General features: G+C 42.1%; 1 protein-coding gene across 11 annotated transcripts in view; it reads left to right on the top strand.

Moving 5' to 3' along the window:
• The first annotated feature begins 226 nt into the window (after nucleotides 1-226).
• Nucleotides 227-21116, top strand: part of PRR14L (proline rich 14 like) — a 55829-nt gene continuing 34939 nt past the window's right edge. For 2 of the 11 annotated variants that reach the window (XM_038575734.1, XM_038575727.1), the window contains exons 1-3: nucleotides 253-403; nucleotides 2227-2349; nucleotides 8954-9479. In XM_038575734.1, coding sequence (XP_038431662.1) covers nucleotides 9006-9479 — 474 coding nt within the window. In that variant the 5' untranslated portion in view covers nucleotides 253-403; nucleotides 2227-2349; nucleotides 8954-9005. Of the gene's footprint in view, nucleotides 404-2226; nucleotides 2350-8953; nucleotides 9480-21116 lie in introns of all 11 variants that reach the window. The other 9 variants (XM_038575729.1, XM_038575730.1, XM_038575733.1 and 6 more) reach the window with 9 other exon arrangements.

The raw sequence follows: 21116 nt of genomic DNA, 5'->3' as shown, positions 1-21116 counted from the left end.
ACTGGGGTGGTAGCAGCGGTTCGGTAGGCGCCTGTGCAAAAGGTGTGTTCCCCTTTAAGAAGCCAGGCTGCAGGGGCGAGGCAGAGCGGGCGGCTAGAGGCGGCCCAGGACGCGAGGTCTGCCGCGGGAAGAGCCGCCCCTCGGATTGCGCGCGCGCCGCTCGGGGGCGGGACTTGGGCGAGCCCGCATGGCTTGCTCGGGCCCCGGATGAGGAAGTGCGGGGTGGGGTTGGGAGGGGGGGCAGCAAGGAGGAAGAAGACCATAGAGACGAAGAGGCGGTGGCGGCTGGAGCGCCCCCGGGCTCTCTCGGCTCGGTAGGCTCAGGTAGCTTTGGCGGCGACGGGGCTGCGGCTGCAGAGGCCGGGCTGGCGGGGCGAGCGCGGGCCGCGGAGCAGGCCCCAGGGTAAGAGGCCGGGGGCGGGAAGGCTTCGGGCGCTGCCGCCCCGCCGCACCCTGAGGGGACCCTCCGCCGGGCGCTGCAGGCTGAGGGGTCCCCGGGCCGCCCCCCCCTCCCCGCCTCTTGGGGCGCCGAAGGGAACGGAGGCTGCTCTGCGGGCGGCGAACAACCCGGGGAGAGGGAGGGGACCAGGCCCCGCGTCGCCGGGTGGGGGGGGGGGGGGGCGGCAGCTCCTCCGAGTCGTGGCTCCGACGGGGGAGAGATACTCCTCTTCCACCTCCCTACGGCGGGGGACCCCCAACTTCGGGGAGGGCGCCGCCCCTTGTCGTGGGCGCACGCTCTTCCCCCGCGCCTGTGCGTTTGTCAGCGGCGCAGTGTCCGCTCCCCGGGTGCGGGGTGGGGGGGGTGGGGTGGGATTCTCAACTTATCTCAGTAGGCGGGGTGGTAGATAGCCCCCGGATATGGCCAGCGCCCCCCCAGACGGAGTGGCGAGCCTCAACTTGCCTGCAGGTGTTGGGGCGGGGTGGGGGTGAGGGGTGCCTTCCTTCCCTGTAAAAGAGAGACGTACCTTCTTCCTTTTATTTTTCACCTTTACTCCTAGATACAAAGAGATAGACCCTGAATTGACTTGGTAGTTAGTGTTAGAAGTCCGGCTCCCCGCTCCCCGCTCCCCGCAGCCCCCCGCCTCCCATCACGTCCATCGAGGGGGCCTCGCCTTCTCTTCCCTCAGGTCTCTGGGTGTGCAGTGAGCTCCTTCCCCTTGCACAGTGAAGAGCATGGCGTCTGGAATATGGTAGTGGCAAGTCTACGTCCCCATTTCCCCATCTTTGTGACCTTGGTTGGTTGTTGGACCTTTCTGAGTCCCGATCACCCCTCCCCCCCCATCTCTAACTTGGGTTCTCTAATTTTGCTCTTTGTAGAGCGTCGTCTTGAGGACTAAGGGAGAATTTGTGTAAGTGCTTAGGGCATAGTAAAGCATTTGGTACATTGTTGCTGCCATCGATACTTAATTTGTTGTCGTTGTTATTGAAGAAAGCAAACTAATGTCTTCCCATAGAGACGCAGATTTCTCCTTGCAGGCCTCTTCCCGTCCCCCACCCCCACATCACAGGTGTTCAGCCCCAGCCTTTCTCACTAGTAAAGGAGACTTTCCCCCCACCCTGGGGTGGAGAAAGAGGCATTTCTACTCCGTTTAGGTTCTTCCATGCTCCCCATGAACAAAGAGGGTCTCCGAATAATCAGGAGAAAAGACTTTGTTTTTGGAAACAGGTCTGTACTCGAGAGGGAGGGGGAACTGCTACTAAAAGGCAGCCTTCCCTTTGTCCACAGAAGCTATCACTTCTTCCTGAGTGGTTAGAGATGTCCTCTCCCACTCCCCCTACCTGCTGTAGCGATTAAAAAGCTTCCTGCTTATCTGCACACCTCCCCCCTCCTCTGGAGCTTCTAACTTCTTTTCTCTCTTTCTCTCCCAAGAAAAATAAGACTCTCTACCTTTGAGAAGAAGACTCTTTCCTGTAGTGTATTTAGAGTGGCACAGATGGTTTCCTTCTCCTCTTCCTTTGAAAAAGAAATGAAAATCTTTTATGCAGAAAGCCTTTGTCAGACATTAGGAGCATTTTCGCTGTTTCACTCCCCATGTGGAGACAGAGGGATCCTTTTTCTGCATGCTAATAAAGGAAGGGAAAGGGAAACAGTGCTTGATGCTTTTGAAATTTCCTGCACACTCCATGTTGAAGAGCTGGGCCCTGTGTAGTATATAGACTTCCCTTCCCGACTTTCTGTTTGTCTAGAGATCTTGTTAAAAGATTCTTCTTTCTCTGTCCCTCAAGAAGAGGCCCCTTCTCCGAATGCCCTCATGGAGGCATTGGCTACAGTGTCCGAGTCTTGGAAAAGAAAGCCCCTTTCTCAAGGTGAAAGGAGTGTTGTGAACTTCTGAGGGCCTGATCGATATTGTGAGTATTGTCCTTTGACACAAGCGTGGCAGCGCCGGGGTGTTACTAACCCAACCCTTCTTCCCTTCTTCGTTTTGAGCAGCCCTTTTGCATTGGAATTAAAGGGAGGGGAGACCCTCAGACTGGGGATTATTGGGCACATGGTTTTCTCCTCTGCTGTTTTCTTTGTTTGATTCCTCTTTTCTACGTTTTACTTACTGCTGTAAACTTTGTACCCCCCAGAACTTTTTGTTTTAGGGAATGTTAACTGAAAGGGCCACATTGTCAGAATTTTAGTATTATGAAATGTATTCTAATGAGATTGAGAGTTGCAGTGTTAATCTTTCACCGGTAGTTTATTTTCTTCTTTTCATGTTTTTGTTATTTGGTGGGATAGGAATTAACGCTGCCTCTATGAAAAAGCTTTCCATCTTTTTTGTGTGTAAAGTGTTCCTTAAATTACTTCCTATGCCATGAGTACGTGCAGTGGGGCTTAGTTAGAACTCTACCACCATTGTTGGTATCTATAGAAGTACTTTGAGGAACAAAGCGAAATAGAAAAGTTATCATTTAGAGTCACGGGATTTTTATGGGTGGCAGGACCCTTTGAGGTTACTTTGTTTTATTTGTTCATTTTACGTGTGAAAAACAAGCCCAGGAAAGTTAAGTGACACATTCAAGGCCGTATAGCCTGCAGGATGGGGACCCTGATCTCCTAGTTTGGAGACCAGCAACTAGATTGCTTCCCAGCACTGCTGTTGCATTTGACATACACAGGTTTTGAGATGATTGTTCTAAATTCAAAAGAATTTCTTCTTTTATTGGGGTAACTTTATTGCATACTCCGTATAAATATGAGCTTTTTACAGGAATAAGTCCATTCCCTAAACAATCTAATTCTCATTTGTGTCACAGTAAGGATGACAAGCCAGTAGCAGCTGGTAAGAGTTGTTTGAATCTATGATTTATTTTTTGCTTATACCTCAAACTAGATAATTACCTAGTATCCTCACCCAGTAGGTTGGTTATAAGTCATTAGTAAGAATTAAGCTATAAATCCCTGCCTTCATTTTATGAACATGTGTTATTCACTGTTTCCTCTTCAAGTTTACTTAACACTCTACTGTAAAAACTTTTATGGTTGAGGCAGAGAACTGATTAGAAAGATATTGATAAAGTAAAGGGATAATACACTTACTGGTTATTCTTTATTCCTATTTGGATCTTGGGAAATAATGTTTAAAAAGTGTTTTAACAGAAGTAACACACACTTATTGTAAAACACACACACACACAAAAAAAAAACTGCAACATATAAGTTGTTTGTGATCCTATCACCCAGGGTAATACTGTTAATATACTTTTAATATAATATTTGATAATATTTTTTCAGTTTTCCTATGTGCATATTTTACCAAAATAAGAGTTCTGATGTTTAGTTTGATAAACTATCCCAGAGAGCTTTCTTTGTATTGTAGAGTTCTGTTTCTTTACACCATTTTTATTTTATTTTATTTTATTTTATTTTATTTTATTATGCTTTAAAGATTTTATTTATTTATTCATAAGAGACACAGAGAGAGAGAGGGGCAGAGACACAGGCAGAGGGAGGAGCAGGTTCCATGCAGGGAGCCTGATGTGGGGCTTGATCCCGGGACTCCAGGATCATGCCCTGGGCTGAAGGCAGGCTCTAAACCACTGAGCCACCAGGGATCCCCTACACCATTTTTAATTGTTCCAGTGTATTTAGAAATTAAGTTTTAAAGAACTTGAATATCTTGTTAAAATTTTGTTCTGATCCTGCAGTCTGTGGTATTACCAGTATTTTGATAGATGGCTAAAATAAGAGTTTGGTGGTACAGGCTAGTGAGCTGAGAATAATTTTAATCTGCTACTCTAAGCTTGCATCTAAATATACTTCAACTCTCATGGTTCCAGCGAGACACTCACCTATTCTGGGTGACTCAACTTCAGATACTGCTCAGAAACTTGAGGACCCAGGATGGGGCAAGGAGAAAAGGAGAGAAGTCTGCTTTGCTTCAATGGCCAGTGTGCTTAGTTGTTTCATAGGTTGAAAATTCTTAGAACGATATCTTTAACAAACAGGTTTCAAGAGATGATAGCTTTGTGGTGTTTGGCTTTTGTAAATTGGATGTTATTTCAGGGGAACCAAAGCTTTAAAATTCTGTTTTGGCCAATGCCAGTTTACAGTGTAGATGCATAGGAAATGTAATGGCACTGTATTCCTTGAAGAATATTTTGAACCATTCTATGTGATTATCGGTATTGCCTCTTCATGATACAGATCTGTTTAGCAAATATGTTTTTGTCCATGGTCCTGTGTTTGGAACAAATCTTGAATTGGGACCATGGGGATGGAAAGGGGTGTGATTTGTTAGAGATACCGTAGGAGTTGAGTCCATGGACTGCAAGTGCTAATGTGACAAGTAGAAGGTCAGATATAGTTCTGTCTAGATGTTCAAGTCTGAGCCCTAGAATAATGGGAGTGTTGTTACCAAGAGAGGCAACATGATAAAAAATAAACATGTAAGTTTACTGAGAACATCTTACTCATCTTCGTTTCTCATAGCTGTTTGTATGTAGTAAGACTCAATTATTCATCGGGTTAAATGGGTTCCATCATAGATATGTTAAGTTTGGGAGGGGTACCTTCCTTATAAATGAAATATTGGTCAGGAATTTGAGAAGAGATGGTGGCTGGGGACAGATATTTTTATTTTTGTTTTTGTTTTAAATCAGCTTTCAGATATAATTTACATGTCATACAATTCATCAACTTATATAATTCATTGGTTTTTAGCCTAGTCACAGAGTTTTGTAACCATATCAACAATCAATTTTAGAACATTTTTATTGCCCCCAAAAGAAACTCTGTTAGCAGTCACTTCCAGTTTTCCCATCTCTCACTGAGCAACCAGTAATTCGCTTTCTGACTCCTTAGATTTGCCTCCTCTGGTTGTTTTCTATAAATGAGTTCTTATAATATATGATTCGTTGTGACTGGGTATCTTATTTACCATAATGTCTTCAAGGTTCACCCACGTTGTATCAGATCAGTATTTCATCCTTTTTTACAGCCAAGTAATATACTATTGTATGGATATACCACTTTGTTTATCCATTCATCAGTTCATGGGCATGTAAGCTGTTTCTACTTTTTGGCTGTTGTGAATAGTGCTGCTAACAAACATTTGGGTACTAGTTTTTGTGCATGTATACCTAGTAGTAGAATTGTTGGCTCATGTGGTCACCTATACTTAAAGGGATAGTTTTGAGTCATCTGCATAGTAGAAAGGTTATAAAAGAGGTGAGGTCATCAAAAAAGTGAAGCCTGGAATGGGGAGGTGTGTCAAGGATTAAACTTTTGAGAATGCTCACACTTTTGTGCAGGCAAGCAAGAGGACCTCTTGCATATGTGATAATAGAGAGCCAGGGAGCCTATCTCCATCAACAAACCTGCTGTTTGACAGTATCCTTTCCTGCACTTATTCTTCCGGTCTGTATGTGGTGATAACCAAAAACTAGATTGGGTCTGTTGTTGGGAAAGGGAAACTGAACCAAATGAAAATTGGGCACCTCCTCCCCTTTTTTTGGTGTGCAGTAGCAATTCTACTTCAGCTATTAACACACACACTAAGTGGCCTAAACTTTAAAGGTCCCCTAAAGGGACACCTGGGTGGCTCACTGGTTGAGCATCTGTCTGCCTTGGGCTTAGGGCGTGATCCCGTATTGGAAACAAGTCCCACATTGGGCTCCCTGCGAGGAGCCTGCTTCTCCCTCTGCTTATATCTCTGCCTCTCTCTCTCTCTGTGTCTCTCATGAATAAATAAATAAAACCTTTAAAAAAATAAATAAAGGTGCTCCTAAAAATATCCAGGAGCTAGAGGAAAAAGGGGAGGATTGTAGCCCCAAAAATGATACATTTTGTGAGCACCATTTATGAAAGTGTCTCATTTGATTATCACCATACTCCCGGACACAACAGTTTATTTCTCCTTGCTGCTTTTTTTTGTTTTGTTTTTTAAGATTTTATTTATTCATAGACACACAGAGAGAGAGAGGCAGAGACTCAGGGAGAGGGAGAAGCAGGCTCCATGCAGGGAGCCCGATGTGGGACTTGATTCCGGGTCTCCAGGATCACACCACAGGCTGCAGGCGGCGCCAAATCGCTGCGCCACCAGGGCTGCCCTCCTTGCTGCTTTTTTGTTTTTTTTTGTTTTTTTTTTTTTTTTTTTTTTTTTAATTTTTTTTTTTTTTTTTTTTTTTATGATAGTCACAGAGAGAGAGAGAGAGGCAGAGACACAGGCAGAGGGAGAAGCAGGGTCCATGCACCGGGAGCCCGATGTGGGACTCGATCCCGGGTCTCCAGGATCGCGCCCTGGGCCAAAGGCAGGCGCCAAACCGCTGCGCCACCCAGGGATCCCCCTTGCTGCTTTTTTGGATTAAAATTTTTCCATCAGCCCTCCTGTGTTCTTTAAACTGAATGGACTAGCAGTCTGATTTCCTGTAATTTCTAGTATTTAAATTAGTGGTGTGATGTTACATACTTTTATGTTTGGGGAGGAGTCCTTCAAAACATTAGGGACACCCAGTAGATGAAAGCATAGGAACGTGAGTAAGTAAATAATCCACCACAGGTTGGGAAAGCAGAAGAAAGACAGAATGGCCCAAAATGAAAGGACCTGTCTGTCATCTGTCTCACCTCAGCCCCCAGCTTCAGTCTTTTTCTTTTTCTTTTTTTTTTTTTTAAGATTTTTTTTTATTTATTTATGAGAGACACGGAGAGAGAGGCAGAGACATAGGCAGAGGGAGAAGTAGGCTCCCTGAAGGGAGCCTGATGAGGGACTTGATCCCAGGACCCCAGGATCACAACCTGAACCAAAGGCAGAGATGCTCAACCACTGGCCACCTAGGTGCCCCCTCTCCCCCCCGCCCCCCAGCTTCAGTCTTGATAGCACAGGTCAAAAGATGGGACCTTCTGTGCAAGGAGGAAGTATTACAATCTTTCAGTCTTTAAACCCAGGAATATTCAAGGAGCGGTTACTTCTTAACCTAGAGGCAGAGCCAAGTGTCTTGTTTAAGTGACATGTGTAGACTCCCCCAGAAATTCAGGGCAGGAATAGAAACAGGGTCCAGGGGAACTGAATTGTAAAAATTTACATGGTATATTGGAGAGTCCCTCTTGCTCAGAAATCTGAATGTGATCAGTGGAGAGAAGGTAAGACAACTCAAAACAGTTTGGTAGCCAGCAATGGATTTTGCTTGTATGTAATAGGTTTATTTTGGTAAAGATGGATGTTAGTAAGTGGTAGGGAGTAGAAATCTGCTGTCTCTTTGAAATATCCTTTCCTGTGTATGTTTTGGCCAAAGGGATTTGCCATCAATACCTCAGATAAATCCTTGCTATGAACTCAGTTGCCAGAAATTGCTTACGTTTTCTCTCCTTTTGTTAGGATTAGGGAAGGTATCAAGAATGAAAGCATATAGTATCTTATTTGGTTAACTAGTTTCCACCTTGGCTAAGTCAAAGTGGATTTTGTTGTGGAAACTACACACACTTGGTAGACTAAAATGAAAAAATTACCAATCATGAAACCCTGGTTCCAAATGTACTATTTCCTAGCTGTATGTGTGTCTGTGTGCGGGTGTGCATGCATGCTCCTGTGTGCTTGCATGTGTGTGTTAACTTTAATAATGTCTTTTTATGAACTACACAAGCATACGTATTTTAGCAAATAACCCGTTTCCACTCTCCGGTGCAAGAATTGAAACATTTCCAACACTGTTAAAGTCCCTTGGGTTTCCCCTGCCCCCTCCTCGGAGAACCCTGTAATGTTTTAGGCAGGTCACTTTTACCTCTTCAGATCCTATGTTAGGATCTGTAGTGGGATGGTGATAGTGGCTCTGCTTTGTTCACGGGGTTGTGAAATTCAAATATGTTGTATCTGTGAAGGCGCTTGGAAAATCTCAAGATGCTGAATCAGTCAGAGAGGATTCTGCTAAAGATCTGGTTTAGTAGTGTCTTGTGCCAGTCTGGATAGATACAGCTCAAGTGTTTGGTAAGCAGTAAAGGAATGGAATTCTGTTGTCTCTATACTTTCTTTCATAGAGAATTCTTCTTGAGGAAAAGTCAGTATATCAGATTCCTCAGAATCCCTCAGTATATGTTCATTCAGCAAGTATTTACTGAATACCTTCTGTATGACAAGCACCTCTCCCAGGCAGTAGAGAAATAGCAATGAACAGAATAGGCAAGGTTCATGCCCTGAAAACAAGTAGACAATCATCTTTATCTTCTAATTTACATCAATTCTATCCTTGGGTGCTTAGACATGTCTTATTCTCATCTACATTTGCTGGCCCTCCAGGTTTAAATTGGAATTGTTTATAAGGCAGTATTTGAGTTGAGATTAGACAAATGTCTATTAAAGGTTTAAGATATTTATTTTTCTACTCACAGTCTTTAAGGAGGATGTTTGGTGCCAGATGTTGCCAGCATTTGAGGTGGAATTTTTTCACCTTATTTTAGCCAGTTTTAGCTGAAGCAGCTTTCTTCTACCCTGTAAGATTTTAAACTTTTATCCCTTCCTTTGATTTGTGTCAGGGTGAACCGTTTGATGTAAAAGACTTGACTCCATAATCTTCCATCTGCCCTAATGCTGTCATCCGGAGTAGAGACTCAGCCAGTTCCACTTGATTCCTCCATGTCTGCCGTGGTACAGGAATTATACTCTGAACTCCCTGTGAGTGTCTCCAAAGAGCTTCATGCTGACCCTGAGCCAAGTGTGATTCCAGATGTAAAACCTGGAGCCTCAAGCTCTCTTATAAGTCAGAGTAGGGCAGTGCCCTTGGAGCTGCAGAGGACTCGTGCGGAAAGTTGTTGTGAAGAAACTTCTGGCACCTTGGATCATGGGGGTGAGCCTGGGCGGTGTGGGCTGGTGGACTCCACAGCAGGAGGTTCTGTGGCTTCTGGGATCTTGGATAGGAAAGAGAAAACCAAGAGCGTGGAGCTAAAGGTCTTCAGAGATCAAGGGGACCAGGCGGAAATTGTAAGAGACCCCTGTGAGGGAGCAAAGGAAGACCCACATCAACATTCCACAGCTGCTGAAGAAAAGATCAGCCTAAGTCAGGTAAGACATGAGATCTCAATTCAGATGAGTGTGAATGACAGCTTTCCAGAGTAACACTTCACTTGATAAAGTACAGATGCTGACAGGTAGCTTATGATTTTTTCTTGAAACATTTCCAAAATGTTGATTTTGATGTTAATTTTCTTTTGACGATGTTTTAAAACATTTGTGTCACATGAGACACTTGAGAGAAAGTGCTTATCTAATGAAAAAGTGTCACTTCTCTGAAGCAGCTACTGTATGTGGAATGTTGAGTTTCTATGTGATATTTCTGCATCTGATTTTAAGAAATGATGGGGAAAAAAAAAAAAAAAAGAAATGATGGGTACTCATTCCTTAAGTTTTGGTAGCATCATGAATAGGATGGAGGGACATATCACAGAGAAATCTCTGAGGGACTTTGCTAACCCAGGTAGGGCTTCATAGGTCCCTAGAGGGATCTCCATATTTTAGGATCCTCCATATTTTAGGAGCTGGTCCTTAATTTTGTAGGTCTAGAAACAACTTTTATTTTCAAGCATATTAGAGGTTATTGTCTCCAAAAGACTGACCCATGCTAATAATCTACCTCATGAGAGACTAAAGTATAAGTCAGAAAGCCATTTCTTTAATTCATAGTGAAAAGTGGAATCATTACTTGGTAGGAATGGTCACACTGGCTGGTCAGTATGTGTTCTCCCTGTAGGCAAGCCTATGTGGGAAATCAGTCTCTGTAAGTGTGAAATTAATACGGTTTACATAAGTAGGACTAATGATTAGTGAGCTGTGGTAGCCCGAGGAACCCAGATTCCTAAAGGAATATACCTGCTAAGTACACTAGAAAACTTACTTTCTCCTACGGATGATGCCTTAGACCAGGGTTCAGCAAACTTTTTTTTCTGTACAGGGCCATATTGTAAATATTTTAGACTTTGTAGGCCATAGGGTCTCTGTCAGAACTACTCAGCTCTGCCCTTGTAGCATGAAAGCAGGCATAGATAGTACATAAATGGCTCTATTTCAGTAAACCTTTTTTATAAGGTACTGACCCGTGGTCTATAGTTTGCCAACCCCCCACTCTAGACCCACAAATAAATTAATATTATCTGGGCTTTCCGGACTAAGCTCTATTTCCCACCTTGTAAATATGTCATTTGTTTACATAGGTTACAGGGCAATTGATTGTTGTTAGTAGGCTTCATATGTTGACCATAGTTAAGAATAGATTAATCTTTAGATAGAAGTAATTAAGTAACATAACAGATTTTATGCTATGATGATCTGCCCTTAAAAATATAAGTGAAGTAATAGATTCAAGATCTAGATAGAAGTTTCTTCTTGAAATGGTGGGCTCGGGATCCCTGGGTGGCACAGCGGTTTGGTGCCTGCCTTTGGCCCAGGGCGCGATCCTGGAGACCCGGGATCGAATCCCACGTCGGGCTCCCGGTGCATGGAGCCTGCTTCTCCCTCTGCCTGTGTCTTTGCCTCTCTCTCTCTCTCTGACTATCATAAATAAATAAATAAAAATTAATAAAAATAAAAATAAATATAGGATCTGTCCCTGGACCAGTATTACTTTTTACTGTGGCCATAGGGTCTCTGTCAGAACTACTCAGCTCTGCCCTTGTAGCATGAAAGCAGGCATAGACAGTACATACTCTGTTGTGTACCTAGAATATCACACTCACAGTCCTCTCTCCTCCCCCCAGCACTCAGATTAGCTTAGGATGCCCCTGGAGGTGGAGAGGGCAGAGGGGAAGCAAGGAATGTGTCAGTGTTGGGGTCACTGGCCAAAGTGATCATGTCCTCTCCTCCCCATGCTGAGCCTGGTGTCACGTATCATGTGTAGGCAGAGTATAGAAAGCCAGAAATGCATTCATGATAAAGAATTAGCACATAAAAAAAAAAAAAAGGGGGGGATCCCTGGGTGGCGCAGTGGTTTAGCGCCTGCCTTTGGCCCAGGGCGCGATCCTGTAGACCCGGGATCGAGTCCCACATCAGGCTCCCGGTGCATGGAGCCTGCTTCTCCCTGTGTCTCTGCCTTTCTCTCTCTCTCTCTGTGACTATCATAAAAAAAAAAAAAAAAAAAAAGAATTAGCACTAATGACAGAAAACTGAAAATAAGCATTGGAGGCCAGTTGCTAGGGTGTGTCCTATAAAAGAAGAATCAAGTAAGAGAAGCCTTCAATAATTTGGAGAGCTGTCAAGCAGAAGTGGTTCTGTTTGGCACAGTTAGGCTCTGTAGAAGATATAGTGTATGTAGCTCAGTCATTCTCAGGTCACAGGACCCTTTGAAAATCTGAATGAATGCTTTTCTGATCTCTCAGAAAAGGATACCACTATTTTAGAAGGTTTTTAGAGCCTAGGCATCCTTGGATATCAAGATAAGAATTCTTGCTAGATTGGCAGAACAAACAGACAAAAACAGTTGATGAATTAGGAGAATATTTTGCAATATATATCACAGATAAAGGACTTCCCTCTCTAATATGTAAAGAACTCCCTTTTTTAAAGATTTTGTTTATTTATTAGAGAGCATGCGCAAGAGAGCAATGAACGTGTGAGCAGAGGGAGGGGGCAGAAGGAGAGGAAGAAGCAGGCTCCCTGCTGAGCAGGGCTCAATCCTAGGACCCTGGCTTTATGACCTGAGCCAAAGACAGACACTTAACCAACTGAGCCACCCAGCCACCCCATAAAGAGCTCTCCCTCTCTTTTTTTTTTTAAGATTTTATTTTTAAGTATTTTTTATACCCAACATGGGGTTCAAACTTACAACTCTGAGATCAAGAGTTGAATGCTCTACTGACCAAGGCAGACCAGCTCCCCACTGATATATAAAGAACTCTTTGATTGAGGAATGGAAAACCCAATAGGAAAAGAAAAGAAAAGAAAAGAAAAGAAAAGAAAAGAAAAGAAAAGAAAAGAAAAGAAAAGAAAAGAAAAGAAAAGAAAAGAAAAGAAAAGAAAAGAAAGAAAGAAAGAAAGAAAGAAAGAAAGAAAGAAAGGAAAGAAAGAAAGAAGAGAAAGAGAAAGAGAAAGAGAAAGAGAAAGAAAGAAAGAAAAGAAAACCCAATAGAAAAATGAAGGAAAGACTTGAATAGATGATTCATGTTTGTGTGTGTGTGTGTGTGTGTGTGTGTGTTGATGTGTGTATTCTTAAACACATGAAGAGGTAGTCAATCTCACTTATAATTAGAGATATGTAGTTTTAAACAATCAAAATACCACTTTTTACTTAACAGATTGGAGAAAATGAAAAATTATGGCAACATATCTTATTGGCAAGGCTGTGAGGAAAAAGGTGTTCTCACATGTTGTTGGTGGGAATGCATACTGATAGAACCTTTCAGAAGAGGAATTTGGCTACACCTAACCAGAATGCATATGCTCTCACCTGTTGACCCAGCACTCTCATTTCTAGGAATCTACCCCAAATATACACCTCCAAATTATAGAAATACATATACCCAAAGTTACTGTTTGTAGCATTGCAAAATGTTAGAATCAATGTAAATGTCCACATATAGAGAAGAGGCTGAATAAACTGTAGTGTGTATATGGAGCATCCATACATGGGGCACTATGCTCCTGTAATAAAGAATTGAGGATCTCCATGTACTGATATGGGGTGATTTCCAGGTGTGTCATGGCTCCTCAGGACCACCTCCAGGTTTGGGGATTCACTGGAACTCATAGGACTCACTCAGCACATGGTCATACTTGTAGCTAAGATTAATTGTAACAAATGGGTATAAAGCAATCAGCAAAGGAGAAGCATGGTGCAAAGTTCAGAAAATATCAGGTGCTATAGCTTCCAAGAGTCCTCTCCCAGGGTAGTCCTCCCCCACACACACACACAGTCTTTTCCAAGAACAAACAATGACAACACATATGAAATGTCTACCATGAAAGCTTGTTAGAGCCCAGGGGTTTTACTAGGGGCTGGTCATATGAGCATCCTCTGCCTGGCACATAACAAAATTCCAGACTTCCAGAAGGAAAGCAGGTGTTCAACACAAACACCATTGTCATATGGGTGCACCAAGCCACTCTTATCCTTAGAAAATGTTGGAAACTCTCCCAAAATCTAAGTTCCCAGATGAGCCCAGGCCACCCTTGCAAGCAGGCCTTTCTAAGGATAACAGGCTTACTATGTTAACTTTTTTTCTTCAAACTAGGATATACTGGTTAATGAAAAGAGCAAAGGGCAAGTAAACATCTACTGTATCCTCCCATTCAAGAAAGTAGGGGAGATGAGTATACAAGTATCTCCTCGTTTGTATAAAACACACACATATACATACACACAGGAAGGATAAACCAGAAATGAATGGGTTTGAAGCCAGTGGGAGCAGGGTAGAGAGCATGGGAATGGGATAGAAGGAACAGGAGGAAGTATACTTCTCTGAGTACATCTTATTCTGAGTACATGTTTGGTACAACTATACATCTGAGTATAGTTCTGAGGCTTTACTTGAAAAAATAACTAATTAGACAACCAGGTTGTGAGGGAACCCAAAATTGAATAAAAACTCCAACGGATGACTCTTAACAAATGAATAATGAAACCATACTAAGGGAGGGGGGGATGAAGAAGAAAAGTGACCCAAATAGCTTTGGGAAACAGTATTTCGACTTTTAAGTCTAAATCCAATAAACCCAAAACATTTTTTTTTTTTTTGAGAGAGAGAGAGAGAGAGAAAGAGCGTGAGCACGTATGCAGGGCGAAGGGGGGGGGGGGAGGGACAGAGCAAGAGGGAAAGAGAATCTTAACTAGGCTCCATACGCAGCACAGAGCCTGACGTGAGGCTCTCTCTCCTGATCCTGAGATCATGACCTAAGCCAAAATCAAGAGTTAGACGCCTAATCAACTGAGCCACCCGTGTGCTCCAAATTTTAGTAAATTTGTTTTTCACAGGGATGTGGCTTAGCAACTCCTAAACTACTGTATGCGTGTTCTAGGAGTGAGCAAATAGGTAAATATGGTGGATAATGAGAGCAAGCTAGGTTTCTCACTAGCAGAAATTACAGGTGAGGGCGGGGGTGAGGCTAGAATGAACTGGTCCTAGTGGTGAGGAAATAGAATTGGAGATAGCAGTATGAACTTCTGGTTTTTAATATATGTAGATAGGTACAGAAATACTATATATGTATGGGAATGTGAGGTGGAGTATAAAGGCAGTGACATCTTATAGCAGTGAGCACACCTTGCACCCAGTTCTTGGTTTCTAAATAACATATTCCAATGTAAGGAACCAAGACTTTTTGGGGAAATGTTTTGGAGTCTAGCACAGGGAAAAATACAAGATGAGCCTGGAACAATTTGTGGTTAATCACTCAGAAAATTATGGAGACATATCAAAAGGACACAGGAGCCAATGTGAAGGGGCTCCCAGTGGTTAACACTGGGCCAATTTGAGCTTAAATAAGATAATAATGAATTACAACCCATAAAATAAGGCAAGTATCGTGAGCCCATGCAGATATAAAATAATTGAATAAATAACTTGAAAAAAGAAAGCTCTTAAAGAATTCTGATTCATAAATGGAATTATGGAAATAAATCTCCCATTTGGCAACCATTACAGTAATAGTCATCTCAATCAAGAATCCTCAATGGATGTTAAAACTCGTGACTAAAAGTTTAAATGAAAAACAAGTATTTACATTGTCTCTAAATATGTCTCATATAAAATATTAAATAATTACAAAGTAACAGAATCATTACAAGGTATACAAAAGAGAATCACTCCACCATAGAGAAACCTGACAGACCCCACCTGAACCAAGTGATGGAAGTTCACCTCCGTAGGAGTGAGACACCCCAAAACCATGTACCTCTTAAGAGGAATGACCAAGAACCAGCATCATTTCTGTGAGATTCCTGCCCCCCAAATATAACCAGAATCTAATGATGAAACATCAAACCCAGATCAAGGGACTTTCTTTTTAAGTGTCAAAGTCACAAAAGATGAATATCTCCTCGAGGAACTATCTCAGTTTAAGGGGGAACTTGAAACATGATTACTAAATGCATCATTGGATACAGGTCCTGAAAAAGGACTTAAGGAAGCCTTTAATAAGATTTGAGTAAATTCTGTAGTTAGAATTGTATCAATAGTTTATTGACCTTAATAACTCTATTGTGGTTATGTATAAGATGATAACATTAAGGAAAGCGGATGGGGCAGCCCTGGTGGCTCAGCAGTTTAGTGCTGCCTTCAGCCCAGGTCATGATCCTGGAGTCCCGGGATTGAGTCCCACATCAGGCTCCCTGCATGGAACCTGCTTCTCCCTCTGCCTGTGTCTCTGCCTCTCTCTGTGTCTCTCATGAATGAATAAATAAAAATCTTAAAAAAAAAAAAAAAAAAAGGAAAGCTGGATGAAGACTACAGGAAATTTTTTGAACAATATTTGCAGACTTTTTTATACATCTGAGAGAAATTACCTCTAAATTGTTTAAAAACATTTAAAACTTTATAATATAAACTTTTTATATAATAGTAAAAATGATAAAACAAAAACCAAAAACCCTTTTTGCTTGAGGGACACAGAATTTAAGTCAGTAGAAAAGGTACTTTTTAACATCTCCACCAGTCTAGAAATAGGTTGTGTAGGGAAGTGATGTTTATGAAGAGACTGAATGACTGAATGTCAGGAATATAGCAGAGGGGTTTCTGGTTTGGACAAGCAACCTGAGTGCTGTTCTTTTCCCATCCCAGGGTTCTGTGATTTATTTCTAATAGCTTGAGCAGCTTTCCATAAAGTTCTTTTCCTCCAGCTGTTCTGCATCTCAAACCAGCAAAGAGACCCATAGTTGGGCACTGGCTCTGGTTTGCAGGAGAGTACCTAAAGATTTCTACTTTACCCACTCCTCTATGTTCTCTCTGGACCAGAATCCATCATGACAGGAAAGGTAGTGACTTCAGTAGAACCTGACTCCAGCAATAAGAACTTGCTGTAATTGTGAAAGACCCAGGCTTTCAGGGCATGCATCATATGAAACGAATGAATTTAACAGAGTCCGATCTACTTGGTGAATTTCCCAGTTCAAGGATAAGGACTGTGCCAATTTTTAGAAGTTTGTACTTTCCTATATCATGGTTTCTGATGAAACTTAAACAGATTTTGTTAAATATTCATTTCATTCACTTTATCTCACTTAAAGTAATTATAGATTTTTGTTGTTGTTGTCAAAAGAAAAAACAACAAAATATGTGTTATGAAGCAACTTTTTAATGTTGGTGCTAACTTTTTTTGCTTGTTTTATGGTGGTAAAATTCTCCTTTCTGTCTAAGAGTCCGTCTATACTAGGGACTTTCATCATAGTGGAATTTTATATTCTTTGTCCTTTTGTGACATTTTTTTAAGGATCCACTTAAAAAAATTTTAAATCTTCCAATCATGAAATACTTCAATCATTAAAAAGAAAGCCAGCAAAAATAATTCTTTCCTGCCTTATGATTATGTCAAAAAGGCATAAAAGCTTATAACTAATAATTTGGAGCTTTGATCGGGAACCACTCTGTTATTGAGGAGGAGAGAAGAAAGGCGAAAAAGGAAGGAGGGGAAAGGTATCAGAACAGGCACAGTGGCGGGGACAGCTGCAAGAGCCAGACTGAATGGTGAAAGAAAGAATTCAGTTCTGAACTCACTTGTGGGACAAAGGTCGACAACTCTGGTGCATGCAGATGTTACAGGCCGAGTTGTGGACCAGATTGATGTTATTTAAGAATAAGACATGGGTACAGGGTGCCTGGGTGGCTCAGTTGATTAGGCGTTTGCCTTCAGCTCAGGTCATGGTTTCAGAGTCCTGGGATCAAGCCCCAAGTTCGACTCCTGGCTCCGCGAGGAGTCTGCTTCTCCCTCTGCTCCTCCCCCCACTTGTGTGCATTCTAATAATTTTTTTAAAAATCTTTTAAAAAAAGATAGAGATGGATATGTGATATTCCATGTAGATGATTTAACATTGAAAACTATACAGTGTGGGGTTTTTGTCCCCTCCATATGCTTCATTTTCTGTTTGTTTTTCTTGGTGCTTAGGTATAAGTTGTAGGATGTTTATTATTTTACTTTTTCTTTTTCTCTCAGCAGTTGATGTGCCTAGGTTGAATGTGTTATAAAAGCTTTGGTTCCAGGATTTGAAACTTTATTTGTACTCAAAACAGACACAGAAAAGTTCTGATTGTCTATTATCTGTTAGCTGTGTACATGAAAAGTCAGTATACATTTTTGACCGATACTTGAAGCTATCTGGACAGAAGACATTATGTAAAGACACACAATGGCTGTTGATCACTTGAACCATATTATGCTGTTGGAGAAACTGGTTTTTTAATGGCATGTTCATCAGACCCAATTATATATATTTTTTAAGATTTTATTTATTCATGAGAGACAGAGAGAGGCAGAGACATAGGCAGAGGGAGAAGCAGGCTCCCTACGAGGAACCCAGTGTGGGACTTGATCCCAGATCCTGGGATCATGACCTGAGCCAAAAGCAGACGCTCAACCACTGAGCCACCCAGACGTCCTAATCAGACCCATTCTTGTGCAATTTGTGTGACTTCACTTAAAGGCTATTGAAGTAAATGCCCATTAAGCTTATTTACTTCTTATCCTAAGAATCTGTGGTCTTAGATGAAATTTGCGGTAGTGTATAGGAGCTTGCTATTTGCTTAAAGGGATATCGTGGTGGAAGGAATTCACTTTGGAATATTTAAAGGTGGAAAAAATCTGAACTTCATGCTATTAGTAGTTAAACTGGTGGCCATAACCTGTTCTCCAGTTCTGCCAGGGTACTGTCATCCCCACAGTGATGGTTTGCCCTGACATCTCCTGTTGTTAAAAGTGACAGACAATTGCCCAAAGCACTAGTGGCATGTTACTGAGACATAGAACTCTCCTAATTGGGCAGCCTGGGTGGCTAAGTGGTTTAGCGCCGCCTTCAGCCCAGGGCGTGATCCTGGAGTCCTGGGATCAAATCCCATGTCGGGCTCCCTGCATGGGGCCTGCTTCTCCCTCTGCTCGTGTCTCTGCCTCTCTCTCTTTATCTCTCTGTGTCTGTCATGGATAAATAAAGTTTTTTTTTTTTTAAAAAAGAACTCTCCTAATTATTATAGCAGCTCTCAGATAATCATTGTGGGGGAATATCATCAGATGCCTTTGCAAGCCAAGGTGATCTCTGCCTTATTTAAAATTACCAGTTGTTTCCCTGAATTGAAATACACGAAGGAAAATTCTTTTTTAAGCTCTGTAAAGATGATTTAAAATTACTGTTCTACAGCAGTTCCTTTCTAAATATGCAAGGGTAGGAAACAAAGATCCATCTAGAGATACGAAAGTTTCTTTTATTTTCAAAGTATTATTTTTTTAGATTTTATTTATTCATTAATGAGAGACAGAGAGAGAGAGAGAGCGGGGGTGGGGGGGGAGGGAGGCAGAGACACAGGCAGAGAGAGAAGCAGGCTCCATTCAGGGAGCCCAATGTGGGACTTGATCCTGGGTCTCCAGGATCACACCCTAGGTCGAAGGCAGCACTAAACCACTGAGCCACTCAGGCTGCCCTAGAGTATTCTTTACTATGAACATAAATGGCTATTTCTACAAGCCAGGTTGTAGGAAGTATCTCATTTGTGCCATATTGTTAGCCTATCTTTGTACACTCCAGTGTATAGACAGCCCCATCTGAAGACGAGGCAGTCACTGCCCTTCCTTACTTATCTGCCTCTGCCTCCAGCTCAGGAAGCTCAAATTTGGAGGAGCTCAGTGGAGTTTGGTTATAAGCAGGGCTCACAGCTCAGAGATAAATCAGGCCCTGAGGAGATTGTAACTAGCCTACTTATAAAAGCTGAATAACCTGATGTATATTCATTTCCTTCCTTTAGATATTTGTGTTCTCCTACTCTAAACTAGATTCAAAGCAACAAATCAGAGAATTGCATCTTTTCCAGGACATACAGCTTTTAATGGGGAGTAAGATTTTTTTTTTAAGATTTTTTATTTATTCATAGAGACAGAGAGAGAGAGAGAGGGAGGGAGGCAGAGACACAGGCAGAGGGAGAAGCAGGCACCATGCAGAGAGCCTGATGTGGGACTCAATCCAGGGTCTCCAGGATCACGCCCTGGGCTGCAGGCGGCACTAAACCGCTGCACCACTGGGGCTGCCCGGGAAATAAGATTTTAGGTGAAGAGTAAGAACAGTTTTTCAAGACCTTTCTAAAATCTGCCACAACTTTGAAGTATCAAAAGTTGATTTTGAAAAAAAAAAAAAAACAGTTGATTTTGATTCAAAGCACTTGGCAGGAGGAGGATATGTTGAATGTGCAAGGCAGAGAATCTGTTTGCTGTTGATTTGAAAGATTAATTTGTACTGTTCTGTGTGTCATTTCTTCCTTTTTGCACCTAATAGAGTATTATAAACTATAACAGTTATCTCACTTGATGGGTGAAAGAAGGATCCATGTGAACTTTCATCTTGGAAGTTGATTCATTCAAAACAGATTTTGCAGAATCTAGGTGGAAGAAGAAATATTTAGGACTCTACCTCTAAAAATCCTGAAAGCTAGAATATTTAGCTGATAAAGTACTATAGGAAAAAGAAATTGATAAATTTCTGCAACTGTTTATTATATGATTAGCTGATATCGAGGGGGTTGGGGGAGTTACAGGATCATTTATGCTACATGTCCACTGCTTGTAGGTGGGCTGTTCTGTTCTCTCATCTACATTTGAGGCCCAGACTTGGTAGAGTTCCTACCTGATATGGAGATTACCCACTACTGTGGTGGTGGTAATTGAGGGGGGCAGGAGTCTCTCATATCTGACCTCAGCCTCACACTGTTTCCTTTTTAACCCAGTCAATTTCTGATCATATCTGAGACTTCAAACTTTATAGGGTCTTCAGCCATTTAAGAGTTCTTAACTCAGAACCTTTTAAGAAAAGTCAGCAAGGCAGAGGGAGAGGGAAATCACTTATTTCTAGCTTCTGCTTCTCTCCTTCCCTACTACATATCATGACTAACCAAGGAGAAGGGGATGTGACTGAAGCAGTTGGCTTGGCACTCCACCAGGGTATTTTGAGTGTTCAGCTAAGAACCTTGGAGTAGCAGGTAGAGCAAAACTAAAATTCTAGCAACCCTTCCAAGGGTAGAAGCCAATATGTTTAGTTGCACAAGCTCATCACAGTTTATTCTGAAGGAACTATATGGAAGCTGTATGTTGCTGACTGGAGCTCAGCTCCCAATTTGCAGAGGTCCTTTTAGACCCAGAAAAGCTTAGTCACTCCGGATAACATACTAGGATCTATCGGTGATAGTCCTATTTGGCCTTTTTCACAGAAGGGGATAACAAGTGTCTAAGGTCTAATGGATGATGGGAGCTTCTATTTTATGGAACACCAGTGCTGACAGGGCATCTTACTAGGTGTTACTATGGTCCCCATTCTTACAGCCACTAAGCTTGTTCTTAGTGCGTATAGCTAGTAGGTAGGAGTCCTGAAGTTGAAACAGAGCCCTGTCTGACTCCTCATTCCATAATCTTTTACTCCAGAACTCTGCCTTTTTTTTATAAAGTATTAACCTGAAAAAAATAATTCTAAATAGCATCTAATGCCATACCCCAGATGTTCACCCTGAGAACTGGAACACCGAGAGAAGA

Source organism: Canis lupus, chromosome 26 (genome assembly GCF_011100685.1).
Source record: "Canis lupus familiaris isolate Mischka breed German Shepherd chromosome 26, alternate assembly UU_Cfam_GSD_1.0, whole genome shotgun sequence".
NCBI lineage: Eukaryota > Metazoa > Chordata > Mammalia > Carnivora > Canidae > Canis > Canis lupus.
The sequence above is the reverse complement of the archived record's forward strand: the minus strand, read 5'-3'. Positions and strand labels throughout refer to the sequence as shown.